Source organism: Micrasema longulum, unplaced genomic scaffold, assembly GCF_059751315.1.
Source record: "Micrasema longulum isolate JH-2025_06_02 unplaced genomic scaffold, ASM5975131v1 h1tg000367l, whole genome shotgun sequence".
Lineage (NCBI taxonomy): Eukaryota > Metazoa > Arthropoda > Insecta > Trichoptera > Brachycentridae > Micrasema > Micrasema longulum.
The window spans coordinates 147,158-164,300 of NW_028277568.1; the positions used below are offsets into that span (position 1 = coordinate 147,158).

Genomic DNA, 17,143 nt, shown 5'->3' on the forward strand with positions numbered 1-17,143 from the left:
CATGTTTCTACTTTTTTATATACATATTTATTCTTTTAAATCTGTATCATCGATGATTTGTTTATACAATTCATTACTTAAGATAATAAATTGAGCATGAAACAGTGGCGTCTTTGATACCAAATTTCTAGTGAAGCTCAGATTTTAAGGATAAGTATAATATGCGTAAATGTTAAGTAGGTACTTATAGTAAATAACACAGTACGGACCATGTTTGTAGGCATCTTTGAGCATTTTTATATTGGTTGCTAGTTTTTTATCTTCATAATGTGTTGATATATGATAAAGATTTATTTTGCATTGTGCCAATCAATTTTGGAGTACGGTATAATCGGTTGGGGTGGTGCGAGTGACACAGTTTTACAACATTATTTTTGGTACGTGTACTTGTACACACACAAATTTGGATTTTCTCCCAAGGGGGAGTAGGTATATATTTTTATTTATATCCCTACAGAGATGAGGTAGAATTTTTCAAATTCAGGATTATGGATATTCGAGCGTTTACAGGGCTTATGACCTGTCATTGGCTGGGTTAAGTGGCCACTTTAAGTAGGTACTACAACATTCTCCATTCCGCTTATTAGCGAATATCCACACAGGTAACATTTTTGATTTTTGTATATATGTTACGAATCGAGAAACCATCCACAAGCGAGTTGGAGCGCCATCTATGTATTGATATTGAAGTTAAGTATTTTAATTAGCAGATTACTTTATTTTATGTAGTTAAGACTCTTCCGAGTTAAGTTAAGTACTAGTAATCGCCTGCAGATGACTCTGCAATTTATTTTTACTTATATTCGACCAGATCTTATTACACAACATTATTTTTGGTACGTGTACTTGTACACACACAAATCTGGATTTTCTCCCAAGGGGGAGTAGGTATATATTTTTATTTATATCCCTACAGAGATGAGGTAGAATTTTTTCAAATTCAGGATTATGGATATTTGAGCGTTTACAGGGCTTATGACCTGTCATTGGCTGGGTTAAGTGGCCACTTTAAGTAGGTACTACAACATTCTCCATTCCGCTTATTAGCGAAAAAGACACAGTTTTAAATAGTGTATTTGTTGCACAAAAATCCATCATTAAAATAATACTCAGAGTCCCGATACAGACATCTACTGAAGAAATATTCCATAAATCACAACTTATGACACCAAAACAATTATACGCTAAAACAATACTCACTTATAGATTCAAAAACTACTCTTACTCAAATGAAAGGCATAACCCCCACAATACATCACATACAAATAATATAATCACTAGATCCTCAACACATAAACAACATAAACAAATACAAACTAATACCACTTTCGGACAAAGGGATTTTGAGTATTATTCAATTAAAATCTATAACCTACTTCCACTATCTATTAAAGCAATTAGTAATGAGAAAATGTTTAAAAAGGCTATAAAAAAATGGATAGTGGAGCTAGGTAGAAATAAAATGGATTGTCTCATTCGCCCATACCAGTGCTGAATCAACTGCTCCACAACTGTATAGCTTATGTTAGGTTTTTGTTGTTTTCATTGTGTGTTTTGTAATATAAATAATATAGATGTACATAAATACCTTGTTTTTAAAACTGTCTGAATATTTGTTAATTATGTTTGTTTTTTAAGTGAGTCTTCTTTGTTTATTCTCAAATGTAATTAAAGAAAACTAAATTGTTATGTGTCCTCGGCACGGGAAACCCCAGTGAGGTTACATTATTTTTATTATTAATTATAGTTTGTAAGCGAAAAATATGAATAAATAAACAAAATAATAATAATAATAATGCGAATTAAAATACATATTAGGTACTGGTGAATAGCAATGATTTCTTAGTGAGCCTCAGCCTCACTTGCTTCATATGCTCCTTCGTCCCTGGCATGAAAGTGGCCGAAGCAAAAAAGTATGTGATTAAAATGCTTGTATTCCTTTTCAAAAACAAAAAATAAAATTTTGCTTCTGCCACTTTCATGTTCAATTTATTATCTTCAAATTATTACCAAAAAATTTAGTTCAATACTTAGTCTTTGTTGAGATCCTAGATTTAGTCTAAATTTAAAATGGCGTAATTTGCCGGTCTAAAAGTAATTATATTTTAGTTACATAAAACTTTAAAGGATATTTAAAGCATGTATAAACTTTAAAGTAAATCAGGTTGTGGTCCCGTGGCTAGTGTCTTGGACTCGCGGGTCAAAGGTCCGTGGTTCGAATCCCACTCTACCCCAACTTGATTCCCATTTTCTAATATTAAATATTGTACCTTTAAAAATTATTGTTTTTATCTAATTTATGTTTTTTTTATTATTGCGCGATTAAAGAAAAACATTCATTTTAAAATGGCAAATCGTATGATTTCCTCATTTTGCGTGCGTTTTACCAGACTACAGCCTTAATACCCATCCACAATTCCTCTTTCTTCTCTAACTCATATAGTGTCCATACGGCTCCACTCTCCTCCCACCTCCCATCCACCATCAAAGATGTTTCTACAGTATCTCTGTTTAAATCACGTCTCAAGAAACATCTCCTTGCTCTTCCTTAATCTCTCCTTTCCTCTTTCCTCTTTTTTCCTTTTTACCATTGAGTAATAGTATTGTTTTAAAGTAATTTATAAACAAATACGATTATTTTTTTCTATTTTTTTTTAAAATTATACTTCGACCGGTTTCGAGGTTACTACCTCGTCAGGAATTAAACTAACTTATAATTACACGCGTTGCTATTTATATAATAAAATATTGTATGAAAGAGACAGAAAATTGAAAGAAAGAGAGAGAAAGAAGATAAAATAAATCATAACGGGAATAGTTTTAAAAGAGGACTCGAAGTTAAATTTAATTGATTATTTATTATTTGAAGTTTTTGATTAATGGCTTTACTAATTTCTAATCGTTCTAAATTATCTAAACGAAAACCATTTTTATTGACATGCAAAATTTCTACACACGTTTCTTGATTAAATTCATGGTTTTCGGATATAAGATGATTTGCGAATTCCGAAAAGTTATCATTACTCATTTCATAGAATATTTTATTATATAAATAGCAACGCGTGTAATTATAAGTTAGTTAAATTCCTGACGATGGGGTAGTAACCTCGAAACCGGTCAAAGTGTAATTAAAAAAAAAATTAAGTGATTTATACAAATTTATAAACAAATAAGTGTAAAATGTCATACCACAAAGTGAAAAATGTTTTTGATAACAATAATAAATACGTTTATTTCTATTTTTATATATCTTTAGCTTTTTAATCTTTATTTTCTATTGAATACGTTTTGCAACTTGAATTATAAAAATAAAACTATTTTTTTATTGCTTGGTTGGATGAAATTGCCATTTGGCAATAAGCCCACCAATTTGCAAATAACATTATGTACAAAAAGTTGAATAAAAAAAATAAAATGTAATTTTAAAAAAATAAATTATGCTACTAATAAGTACGAAAAAATACTTTTTTACTTGACTGTATTTCATAGACCCTTATTTTTTTAAAATTAAAAAAAACCTAATATTTCCCTATTTATGTGAATATTACGCAGTACTGTATTCTCTAGGCCTTGTGGTGCAGTGGTCAGCGCGTTTGCCTACCATGCAAGAGGTCTCGGGTTCGATTCCCGATATGGTTGACATGAAATATTTATTTGAAAAGGTGTTTTGACACTAGAATATTTCATAGTAACTTGAAGCGTAAGACTGATCATCTTACCTTCATGTTACAAAAATGATTAAGATACACTGAGATTGGTGTACTAATGCAGTGCCCTATGCACCATTAGGTGCTGAAAGGGAATTATGATGACTGTATTCTCTATTAAAATGAAAAAACAAATACATATGTTTTTCAGGTGTGCTCATCGATTTCATCTCCATACCTGTGACCGTCGGATTTGCTTCAGCGACATCCGTCATCATAGCTGCCTCCCAACTGAAGGGGCTGCTGGGCCTCAGCTTCACCTCCAAGAACTTCCTGGACAATGTCTCCAAGGTCTACCTCCACATTCAGGAGACCAGGCTGGCTGACACAATCCTCGGTGTCACTTGTATTGTGATTCTTCTCTTACTGAGGGTACAAACTTTAAATATTAAGAACTACTAAAATTTCATTCATCGTAATTATCTTAAACTGTCAGCGAAATTCTTTCAGCAGATTTTGGAATGCTTTTAGGATAAAAAAAATACTAACAATAAGCATAAGTTTATGTGGAATCAAAAGTGCAATGTCTGTCAAGAAAAAAATAATTATTTTTTACTAGTCGTCTATGGTTAATTCCTCATAACATTTGATCACCGAAATCGGCTGCCATTGGGATGGCGTTGTTTAAGAACAACCAATCAAGGTGCACAGTTGTGCTCACGGTAATATTTTAGCCAATCAAAAGAGTTAGTCGGATTCTCTGACGTACGCATGGTTGGCTTGAAGTTTGCAGATCTGGGAATACGACAGTGTGCTTTTAAGTTAAACTCTTCTGATTGGTTGAAATATCGCAATGGCAACCGATTTTAATGACCAACTGTTGTGAAGAATTAACTCTAGACTATATACATATATGTCCCTTTCCCCTTCTCTATGATTACCGAATGGAGCTTCTCGCTACTATCCGTGGCCCTGTTATAGGTCCTGTCGGATATACAGATCTGGTGACTTCTAAAAAGAATTTCAAGGCTTTTAAAAGTTTTGTATTCATTTCGGCGAATTGATCATGTCCAATCAATTTAATCCCAGTCGGTGAAGAATTCACTTCCCTCTCTTCTCAATCCAATGAAGTACATATTACGTACTTCTGGATTACTTTCTTTCAGCATAAAAATGCTAAGGCTACCAGATTTCAGAGAGCTTTTCTCGTTTGACAACGAGCAAATTTTCCGTGTATGTGGGCACCGCCAAGGAGACTTATGTCCTCAAATGCGGTGTGCGGTATGTGGTGGGCAAGCTGTATAGACTACATACAAGTATTAAATAATTCATTATTTCTTGACATGGTCTCTTTTCATTTTAGGCAGTCTGTTAAATTGGCTGTAAAACATATTCTAGATATTTACATGCAAATGTTCATATTGCACTGTCCCATACCCAATATATTATCTCGCTTGTGGAATAATTAAGAGCCTAAATGTAAATCAATTGTATTTTAATGATTTTACATCAGCCCACGTTGGTCCACTGGAGGACATAAGCCTCCCTCTGTTTCCTCCACTCCCCCTTGTTTTGCGCCATCCTCATCCGCTGTCTCCCGGCAAATCTCAGATTATCGTCTGACCATCTCATTAGTGGACATCCTCGGGGCCTCGGATTCCTCGGTCTCCTCCATCTCTCTATCATAAGACATTGAGCGATATGACCTGCCTATTTCCACTTCCGCCAACCTATTCTTTGCACCACATTACATACTTTGATTTGACTGCAGATCTGATAGTTTCTCTTTCTATCTCTTAATGTTATTCTAAGCGTAACGCCTTCCATACTTCTCTGTGCAACTGAAAAGAAGACTGCTCGGTCAGAGTCATAGTCTCCACGCCACATATTAGGACGATCTTTAGGGAGGTTGGAATGGAAAAATACTGGATTTAATATTGATTTTGCTTTGCAGAAAATGAAGGAGATAAAGTTGAAAGGGGACTCCAGAAAAGTTAGGATTCTCAGTAAGGCAATATGGCTGGTATCTACGTCTCGTAATGCCCTTATAGTGCTGCTCTGCTCGGTCATGGCATTCTGCGCCGAGAACTGGTGGGGAGGCTCTCCTGTACTTCTAACTGGTAAGGTAAGGTAGGTACACAACTTTATCATTTAATTTAATGTAAAGAAATAAAATATTAATTTATTTTACACCTTAGTCATTAACCTTATTTTTTTATTTACACATTCACATCTAATAGCCAGCGCGTTTGCCTACCATGCAAGAGGTCTTGGGTTTGATTCCCGAAATGGTTGATATGAAATATTCAAGGAGTTTTAATTTATTATAGAAATAAAAGACAAGTGATACTTAAATCCACAAATTTGGAACAACTATTGACCGGTTTCATCGCTTTCGCAAAATACTTCAAGGCTCGCATCTTTATTATAAAATTTAATGTATTTAAAAAAAAAAAACAGTGGACTACATCAATAAAGGTTTTAGCTTATTAACTTCACAAAAATCAACAGATGGAAGAATTGAAGAAATATGAACATAGGCATGTTAAACACTGTGTAAAGTAGCCATTTAAACCAGCCAATGATAGATCGTATAAATGCCTAGGCTTTCATATTTCCTCCTCTAAAATGTTCTCAATTTCTGTTGTAATATTTTGCTGTCGTAAGATTTATCCAAATATTTCAACTTGGCGGCCATTTTCAGTTAGTCATAAATGTGTGAGGTTCATAGTCCATGATCGATGACACTCACTCATGCTGAATCATTTTACCTGAAATATAAAGCGACGACCGATGAAGCAAGTCATCTTTTTATATTGAATGCAAGTCTAACAGTATTGCACATGATACGAGAGCACAATACGAGAGCAATGTCTTGCAGTACATTAACATCGTTCCTACCATGAAGATATGAAGAACAAAGGAACATGGCCTATAAAGAGACCACAGGGCGTAGTAATGTCCAGTCAGACCCAGTCAGCCCGAACAGTCAGCCCAAAAAGTAATCTCAACACAGTCACTTTAACTCCTCATCACCGTAACACTCGCGCTACATAATTCAATTCATTATTTATTCGCCATGTAATAAATACACATTAAACAAGTCTTCTATCAATCTCTAACTGTGGTGGGAGCTCCAAAAACACTCATCAACCTAATTCCTACAAATGTGACATTGCCACTGTCATTTTGAGTTTTTTGTTAGTTATGACTACCTATGTTGTTTTAAAATATAATATTCAGTTTTAACATAGCCTAACTTAATAGCAGAAATAAAGGAGATGAAAAAAGTTTAAAAGCAACAAAAACTGGTATGGTTATATGGATCGGCCATAGACAAAAAGTCAATTTAAGGCCAGCTGCATAAAAAAATTAAGTCAAATCAGCGGTGCTATTCTGAACCGCTCTCGTGGCCGTAGAAAACCCTTATATGTCGTGTATTTTCATACAAGATACACAAGATGAAAGTGTTTTCTACGCCTGCGAGAGCGTTTAGAATATCACCTCAGGTTTGAAATGAAATAATTGTTCCATTTTTGTCAAAATGTGCTGATTGAGTTGATTTGTTTTGCTTTTTTGTGTGATCTTTTTTGACCATTTTGAGGAAAACACAGCAAGTATTTAACTTATAATATTTTGAATTCGTCCAAATGTTTATAGACTCTTCCACATTCCATATTCCTTATTTCCTTCTCTAAAATATTCTCCATCTTGTTGTAATTTGTTGATCTTAATTTAACTTCACCCTTATTTATGCATCTGGCCCTTACTCAGTTTCACTTGCAATGGAGATAGCCATGTTTGTTTTTTAGCGTCTAGTATAACAAGTTATGATTATCCGAAAGTCAGCTTTCAAACATCACAATCGGAGTCGACTACAGAAGTGATCTTCAATAACCTAATGGGGGGAAATCACCAACAGCGACAACTCATAAGTTTAATTACTTAAGCACTTGTAATTTGTTGATTGTGTAATATTTTTATCATTTGGTTTCAGATCTGGATTACCTGAGTTTGGACTTCCGCCATTTAGTACCACCCTGAACAACCAGACTTATAGCTTTGTGGAGATGTGCTCTGAGCTTGGATCCTCCATTGTGCTGGTTCCTATCATCGCTGTGCTCGGGAATGTAGCCATTGCTAAGGCGTTCGGTAAATCTCCTTTATGTCTTGAATTTAAATTATTAGCTTTTGATTCCTGCTTGCCAGACCTTTACAAGGTGTTTTCAGAAAATAATGGGAATTATGTTGGTATACATGCCCCTGAAGTATGCTAAAATTTTCAGCTGTATTCTATATTTACTTTTCCTGTGGCAGCTGCTAATGTAAGTCGTGTTTTTATGAGCTCGGCGATTATCGTGTTAAAAAAAAAAGGATCAAAAACGTTTATCAAATTTTGTGTAAAAGATTAAATAAAGTGGGACAAAGGGTGTGAAATATTAACAAAGGCCTATGGTGAGTCTGCTATGAGTAAAACAAGAGTTTGCGAGTGATAAAAAGTTTCCAAGATGGCCGTGAAGACGTTGAAGATGACGAACGGCCCGGACGCCCCAGCACATCAACAACCGATGAAAACGTGGAAAAAGTGAATGAAATGGTTATGAACGTTCGCCAAATCACAGTCGGATAAGTCGCTGATGATGTTGGCATATCGATTGGCTCATGCCATGAAATTTTTTCGAATGTTTTGGGTATGAAACACGTGGCAGCAAAATTTGTTCCAAAATTTTTGAATTTCTAACAAAAACAGCGGCGAATGGAAGTTGCTCAGGTGTCACTAAATGAAGTCAACAACGATGTAGAATTACTGAAACGTGTTAAAACAGGTGACGAAATATGGGTTTACGGATATGATGTCGAAACTAAGCATCCTTTTAGCCATTATTTTACTCTACGTACCCTCTACCTGTTCAAACCAACGCAGCACGCCCTTCTTGATTTAGTCGATAATGCTTGTCTCAGTCTTACATAATGCACGAATGTCGACATTAGTGCACCTATCATACATAGTTTTTCCTTGCGGAGATCGCATTTCGAGAGCATTCAGCCAACTTTCATCGTTGTTTTTCAAATTCCATACCTCACTCCCGTACATAAGAGTCTCCAGGACTCTATTCTAAACTGCTTGTTAATATTTTTTTTAATTTGTTTGATGTATTTTCCAGCCTCTGGAGATAGTGTGGACGCCACTCAGGAGCTGTTGACCCTCTCTCTGTGCAATATTCTGGGGTCCTTTGCCCGCTCCATGCCTGTTACGGGATCCTTCTCCCGTTCCGCTGTGAACCACGCCAGCGGCGTCAGGACTACAATGGGAGGACTCTACACTGGTAAAAAACTGCTTTGCAACTTTTTTTTCATTTCCATTTTTTAAAATTTTTTTCTTTGCATTTTACAATAGGTTACAAATACAAAAAAAACTATTGCATTAACACAAAATAAATAAACCCACAAAGGCATGCCTTGCTAACTCCTTGTCTTGCTATAAAATCTTGATTTTTCGCAGTAATTAAAAGACATTTTTATCCATTAATTTCAGGCTTTAGTGACTAATTTTGCCAAAAAAAATTTAATAACCTTTAAATATTTTTTTAGTTCATTCAGCAGGTTTAAAAATTGTCATTTTTTTGTTTATTGTCAAAAATCTATGTTTTATTCTGATATTGAAATTTATGCATTCTATGGTAAAAAAATATGATCATATATATATATACGGTATTTTGATTGTGAAAATGACTTTTTATCATCATCATCATTCCCTTTCCCTTTAGGGCACTGGATTGGTACACCAATCACAGCTTATCTCAATTAATTTTGTTGAATGAAGGTAAGGTGATCAATCTTACGCTTCAGGTACCAGTCCAGGGACTATGAAATATTCTAGTGTGAAAACACCCTTTTAAATTAATATTTCAAATCAACCATGTCGGGAATCGAACCCGAGACCTCCTGCATGGTAGGCAAACGCGCTCACCATTACACCACGAGGCCGACAAATGACCGTGAAAATGACTTTTACTTATTCATTATTTATTTATTTTTTATTACTTTCATTATAATTCAATATTGTGTTTATTATAGAAATAAAAAGACGAATGATACGTAAATCCACAAATTTTGGAATAACCATTGACTGGTTTCGTCGCTTTCGCGACATCTTCGAGACTGATACTATTATTTGAAAATTACATTAATTTATACAATATTTATAAGGATAGAGAATTCAAAATTATATGATAGTAATTTAATTTAATTATCTTGTTTGAAGGGCCTTTTTACAAAGTGTTACTGGGTTTATTGTTTTTAATAACTCTTGTATTTATTTATTTATATAAGAGTTTATATAATGTTTTTTTTACTGTGTTTAGTACATAATATATTTTTGTGGCTCTTCTATATATAATTATAAAAACCCACCCTGCCTTTCCCCCTTCACCCAACCCTATCAGTACCTGATTACTATTCAGTATATTTTTTTGATTGAGTTTATAATTGTGCTCTTTTTGCCGTACTCGCATCTAATAATATAAAGTTTATATTTGAAGCACTAACTTTGTGGTTATTCATTATAAAAAATAAATAAAACTTGGTTTTTAACCACTAATTTTTTATTATTATTTTTTTTCCACCGACCAATCTCAAAGCAAACAAGCTTCTTCGTCAAGGTTTACGTAACTAATGAATTAATTCTTTTTTAATTTTTAAATACTACACGTGGATCCAATAAATCAAGTCTTTTTTTCTTACAAAGGTGGTAATTTGATATCAATATTTTCGAAGTTAGACAGGAGAGGACTAAAAGAAATATTCTTTATTAATTATTGTTTTCTTATTATGAATCACTTTTTTAATTTCTAAGATTTCTAAGTTGTCTAATTTTAATATTTTATTTTCAACACGAAGTACTTTTAATCCAGTGTCTTTATTGAAGTTATGATTATTTTCTATCATATGATTTGCAAATTCAGAACAATTATTATTATTTAAGCATCTTAAGTGTTCTTTTACTCTAATATTAAAGTTTCTTTTAGTTTTTCTAATGTAGATTGAATCACAATCATTACAATTTAATTGGTATATCCCAGATTGATTATATTTATGGACTTTGTCTTTGTCATTTTTAAAAATAAAATAGGAATCAATTCATTAGTTACTTAAACCTTGACAAAAAAGCTTGTTTGCTTTGAAACCGGTCGGTGGAAAAAAAAAATAAAATTAGTGGTTAAAAACAGAGTTTATAATTATTTAATAATATTACATGCTAGGCTCTACCCTACCAAGTTTCTCTAGGGTATACTTGGCTACAACAGTTTAGAGACTAGAAGGAATGTATGTTTGACTACACATTTTTATCGATTGCTGCGCGGTATGATCGATAATCTTGAGATTATGATGAGCATTGGTTTGTATATTCCCAAGACAGCGTCTGCATAGATTGTTTCATATTCCGATATACAGGACCACCCTGCCTGTTGAAGGGCTACCGCTATGCTGAACAACATCGCTCTGGATATTGATCTGTTTCATGTATCCGAAGGCGTTTTCTAGAGCTGGATTCACCTACTACTTTGACAAGTGTCTTTTTAATGTATTTTTAAAAATAAATTATTTGATTTAATTTTACAAATGTAAATGTTATTTTTTAAATAAATGAATTAAATTCAATCGATTTTTTTTTTTTTAATATTAAACTCATTTGTGGCATAAAAATAAAAAGTGTTTTTTCTTATCCCTTGTACATTTCGTGTCAATTTTACGTCTCTCTGGTGACCATTTTTACTACCAATGCAGACCTGCTTACAAATGTTTTATGTAATTTGTCTGGCTTTCCCACTCACCGGATCCAATTAATGTTTTCTGTTAGTGATAATTTATTCCTTAAGGCATGATGTTTACTTTGATTTATGTTGAAATGTTCACCCATTTTGTTTATTTTTTCCCAGGTGTTTTGGTTCTCCTGGCTCTTAGTCTGCTGACTCCGTACTTTTACTTCATCCCCAAGGCAGCTCTAGCCGCTGTTATAATCTGTGCTGTCATTTTCATGATCGAATATGAGGTACGTTCTGGAATTCAATTTAAATAATTTTCAAAATTCATTTATTTACTATTTGTTTTAACTTCAGAGTACTAATTTGCGACCTGCTTATAGCGCCGCACAAATGGACAAAACCATTCTAGAGTTATCAGTTAGTTAGGAAAAAAACAATATTTCATGTCCACCCTGCCAGAAATCAAACCCAGGATCTCTAGCATCAGAGGCGAACTTATCTTCCTATTCAGGATTTTTACCTGAGAGTAGCCATTGAGTCGAAAGAAATCCTCCATGGTTCTAGTTCTATTTCACACACAGAACTCTATTCTTCATCTGCCCGCACACAGAACAGGCATGCAAGCTATAGAGGCTTAGAAGATTATTCCTTGCAAAAAATAACACAGAGCCACCCATATGGACAAAACTCATTATACAATTTATCAATCATGAAGTTAACTTTAGTTTACAGCAAAACAATGGGCCAGGTCGAGATTCGCAAGCACAGTAACGAAATTCTCCGTTACACGTTTGTTTTTAATCCAAACCAAAAATTTGAAATGCTTTTACTCTATACAATAGAATGAAACAGCATCTCTATAGCTGTAGCGTGTTAGTACTCTAAGGATAAAACAAATACGTAGAATAAAATGGTTTGGTCCTTTAAATTAGTTGATCTCGTTTAATGAATAATTCATATTCAAACTAGTTTCTTATCAATTATAGATAACAAACCTGAAAAATATTAGGTTTCATTCAAGTTTTGTATATTTGTTTTGTATTTTATTTTGTACACTGTAGCTTATTTCTCCTGACAGTCATTGTAATATTTTTCAGGTGGTGAAGCCGATGTGGCGCTCCAGCCGGAAGGACCTAATTCCGACGTTTGTCACCTTCTTGTTATGCCTTATAGTTGGGGTGGAGATTGGAATTCTTCTAGGAGTTGCCTGTAACATCGTGTTCCTGCTGTATCCCAGCGCCAGACCAACACTCCATGTGGAAAAAGACCGGGTAAATTCTTGCAAGGACTTACCTTATTTTATTATTAAATTCGCGACACGATCGGATAAATTAAAATTCCGAGTCTGGTTGTGTCAAAAACATACACAATTAAAAGGTATATATGGATGTATAAATGTGGAAGAAGCTAGGAATGAATTTGCGGTTGCAAGCCCTAGGGCATTCAATATTTTCCCAGCAGAGGTACAAAACTGTGAAAATGAAATGATTTTTAATAATTATTCCTCCCCATCTTGGTTGAGATTCTATCAGTAATTTCTTTCGTCTGTGTTGAGACATTGGTCTTCATAATTGAAATGAAAGATTTGGGCATAATATTTTGAGGGTGGCAAAGATTTGGACATAATTTTACTATGTATTTTTTATTGTTATTTATTATGGCTTGACACAGGCACAGCCTAAAAGTCTTAATAAGTTCACGTTTATTTAAATGAGTGTAATTTTAAATGAATAAATAATTTTTTGAGTATGACAAAGATTTGGACTTAATATTTTGAGTATGGGAAAGATTTGAACATAGTATTTTGAATATGGCAATGATTGCACAGCCTAAAAAGTCTTAATAAGTTCACGTTTATTTAAATGAGTGTAATTTTAAATGAATAAATAATGTTTTAAGTATGACAAAGATTTGGACTTAATATTTTGAGTATGGCAAAGATTTGGACATAGTATTTTGAATATGGCGATGATTTGGACATAATGTTTTGAGTATGGTAAATATTTGGACATAATATTTTGAGTTTTGCAAAGATGTGGACAAAATGGTTTAAGTATAGCATAGTGGAATCCAGCTCTGTATTAAAAATATCAGAATTGTATTAAAATAAGCCCTGTGGTATATCTCAACTGCAATTTTCCAGTCCACATCAGGCGTAGAATACTTACTGGTGACCCCGGGCAACAGTCTTTACTTCCCCGGAGTCGACTACATCAAGGCTTCCGTCAGTAAGGCAGCCACCAAGCAAGGAGAATGCCAACTGCCTGTTATAGTCGACTGCAGATATGTTCTCGGTAAGAAACAGAAACATAATAAATAAATAATATGATGATTTGTTTTGAATATTGGTATGTCCAGGAGTAAATAAATCTTAAAATTTCTATACATTTGAACAAGCATTCTTGGGCTAGTAAGGATTAATTATAAATTTTGTGGTGTTTTGCCATATTATTATTATTACTATGATTACTACTAGAAATGTCTATCATATTTTGAATTTACCCCATTCATTTCATATCTGCTAACAAAACTTTGCTGATACTATCTATTTCCAGGTGCGGATTTCACGGCCGCAAAGGGCATAGCCTCCTTGTCTGAAGACTTTTCTCGCCGCGGCCAGCCACTCGTGTTCTACAACCCTCGCAGTAGCGTGGTGGACGTCTTTAAAGGCGCGGGACTCACCAGTTTCCAGCATGTTACTGGAGTGACTGAACTTGACAGACTTCTCAATGGTAAATACATTTGTTTCTTTCAAAAACCCAAACATACAACCCGAAACCCGGCCACTGGTAAAAATTTATAGATAAAAGTGGAGTAAAACTATACTTTTTTTTATTATTATAATTGTAAATTACTTGATATTGTTTTTTCATATTGCATTAAAAGCTTCTGCTAGCTTAAAATGGATCCGCTTTGGCTTTTAATTCTTTATCTTCGACCTTAGTCTCCGGTCTTCCACAAAGTTCATTGTTGAGGTCGCAATGTGTTTACTCGCAACTTGCAATGTGTTTTCCTACTACTTACCTGTACACATCATTGGTGTTGCGTGCCGTCTGCTTCGCATTAGTATCACAACAGAACATGTATTTAAAAAAAAAGTTATTTCAACTAATCCATCATTAAATTCATTAAAATATCTGAGCATTAACACACTATAAAAAAACAAATGACTTACTGATATTGAAAAAAAAAACATATCTTTAAAGAAAAAATATTTGAATTTGGAATTCCTAAGCAAAACGATACATACAATCGTGAAAAAGACTCACCTCATTATATGAGATAGTATGGATACCCATTGCACTACCCATCATTGTTCCTTTTAGGTATGCTCGGTATCACAATTTTGCGGGCCAGAAGAAGCGTTGCTTTGCTTATGTTGGCCTTTAAACTTCTGAATGGGTTTATTTATAATCCCAACATTTTGGAGCACATAAAATTATATGTTCCGTGCAACTATTTAAGAGCTAGGCAACACAGACCATTTGCTCTTCCAGAATGCAGGGCAAATTTACCGTTGATGATGCCTGTAGGGAAAATGATTGATCTGTTGAACAGCCTACCGAGAGAGGTGGATCTTTTCCATGCTGGGATTACCAGCTTTAGACTCTTCCTCTCTAACTATGTATCATAATGTGTATCTGTGACTTATTTGTCATTGTTTTTATGGACTATATGTTGGATCTTATAAATATAATATATCGTAAGTATACTGGCAAAAAACTTTAACTCTCAAATCCCTGTTTGGAGAATTCAAGCATTTAAGTTTTGTTCCAATTTTACTCTTTAAATCTTATTTAAATATAGTAAGATGTTAAGTGCTCATTCAAGAACATGTTTTTAATTTTCCCGTTTTTTAGTTTTATATAAGTAAATATTCAGTTATTTAAAGCTTTTAGCCTGAATAAAATGCCCGGTATACTTACGTCCTTAAATTTATTTTTAAAACTACAGATATATGAAATTTAATATGACTGAGTGTATTTTGCCAGTTTGTAGAGCGTTGAAAACTTTACAAAACTGCATCATTAAGTCAAATCCGCGTATTTTCAAGTTAACATTTGTAATTGTAATTGACAATAGTGCTATATTGTTCATTTAAATAAATCGGGTGAAAATCTCAAAAATTTACAACACAATTTTTTCAATAGCCACGAGAATTAATTTATATCTGAAGGGGGTTAGGTACTATTTACAAATGTTACCATTAGTAAAAATAACAAATGAAATGAACTCATCATTAAAAATATTTTATTTCAGATTTTGACAGTAAGCGTCCGGTCTCAAACGGAAACGCCAATAACAAAGAACCGGAACAATCTTTGAGGTACAGCTCCTCATCCAACTCTCTTCACCGCCGAAGAGACAGCCACGAGCTTATGGAAGTCATCAGTCCTCACACCACCCCGGCCAGAGCTGCTCACGACGAAGCCGTCTCACAACCGCTCCTGAACGGAGTCAACCAGAATCCTCCTCAGATAGTCTCCAATCGAAAGAACACAGACTAAAGAGACTTATTGACCTAGTTTTAGTGAGTTTAAGATCATGTTTTATAATGTCCACTAATTATAAGATTTTTCTAAGCTATGAATTAATGAATCCCGTAAATTTTAAATAAATTAACTCGGTACTCAATTTTACACTGCCCAAAAGTTCAATAAGAAATGGAACAAAATTAGAAATCTCCACTGAGATATTAAAAAAATAAAACTAGTAACTATTAAAAAAATTCATTGTTTCTAGTTTCATATGTATGACAGTGTTGGTTAAATTTGATTATATGTTTTATCCCCTTAATTATTTTATACATAAAAATTGCTACATTATATTTTATTCGTTAGCTAAAAAAGAGGCAATACATCGACAAATGTGGAAAATCTTTGGGTGCGTCATCATCCTATGGAGCTGATGGCGGCCTCCGTGGTGTAGTGGTCAAGACGCTTGACTCACGCACGGAAGGTTCCGGGTTCGATTCCCGGTGAGAACACAAAAATTACAATGTGATTTTTCTCAAGCCTGGGTGCTCTGTGATGTAATTCACCACTGTAATTAGGCCTCCTGGCCTGTTGTGGTGCAAAAAAAAAAAAAATGTAAAATGTAAATAATTTCTGAAAGCAAGCGGTGTCATTGGCTGATTGTGAGATTTCTAAGCTGTGTTACGTAGTTAATGATTTAGGGATGGTCTTGAAGGGGGTAGACTTTTGTCTAAACTTTATTTTGGCATTTACAACACATTTTCCAGTTTTATTGGAGATTTCTAAGCTTGCTTCCTCAAATTTAATATACACATGTTCACGTTTGTACCATCTATACAAAAACACAAGATGATTAGTTGTACACATTTTAATGTATTCAATTGTTACTTATTGTAAGTTGTTTTCTATTCTAAGCCAGCCGGAAATCAAATCTGGGACCTTTATATAAGTGTATACGTACTAACCACTATGCTACATGGCAGATAATGATATTATTTACCAATTTTTAGTTTTATATTTACCAAATTACAAATACACATGTGGTTTTACGACTACGTATGTTAGATTTAGGATATTTTAAGTTACAATTTTTTGTAACGTATATTATGTTTTTTGATCATTATACAGTAAATAATACTGCATATATAATTTTTATTATGATACTATACGTATTTGATTTTTCATTTTATTTTGTTATTTTTTTGTTAGTCACAAATGCCACCTAGACATAATTAAATCTGTTTTATAATTATTT

The 17,143-nt window shown here is 33.7% G+C and overlaps 1 protein-coding gene and 1 non-coding gene across 4 annotated transcripts in view; both read left to right on the forward strand.

Moving 5' to 3' along the window:
* The window catches only part of LOC148282174 (sodium-independent sulfate anion transporter), a 110,856-nt gene extending 94,768 nt beyond the window's left edge, over positions 1-16,088 (forward strand). For 2 of the 3 annotated variants that reach the window (XM_088225523.1, XM_088225522.1), the window contains exons 4-12: positions 3,859-4,079; positions 5,602-5,777; positions 7,645-7,799; positions 8,813-8,974; positions 11,588-11,700; positions 12,511-12,684; positions 13,557-13,707; positions 13,969-14,145; positions 15,674-16,088. In XM_088225523.1, the coding sequence (XP_088081649.1) occupies positions 3,859-4,079; positions 5,602-5,777; positions 7,645-7,799; positions 8,813-8,974; positions 11,588-11,700; positions 12,511-12,684; positions 13,557-13,707; positions 13,969-14,145; positions 15,674-15,921 (1,577 nt within the window). In that variant the 3' untranslated portion in view covers positions 15,922-16,088. Of the gene's footprint in view, positions 1-3,858; positions 4,080-5,601; positions 5,778-7,644; positions 7,800-8,812; positions 8,975-11,102; positions 11,212-11,587; positions 11,701-12,510; positions 12,685-13,556; positions 13,708-13,968; positions 14,146-15,673 lie in introns of those variants that run through there. The other variant, XM_088225524.1, reaches the window with a different exon arrangement.
* On the forward strand, positions 3,567-3,639 carry TRNAG-ACC (transfer RNA glycine (anticodon ACC)). The gene has a single exon. It is a non-coding gene; the product is annotated as a tRNA-Gly (tRNA).
* Positions 16,089-17,143: the final 1,055 nt, after the last annotated feature.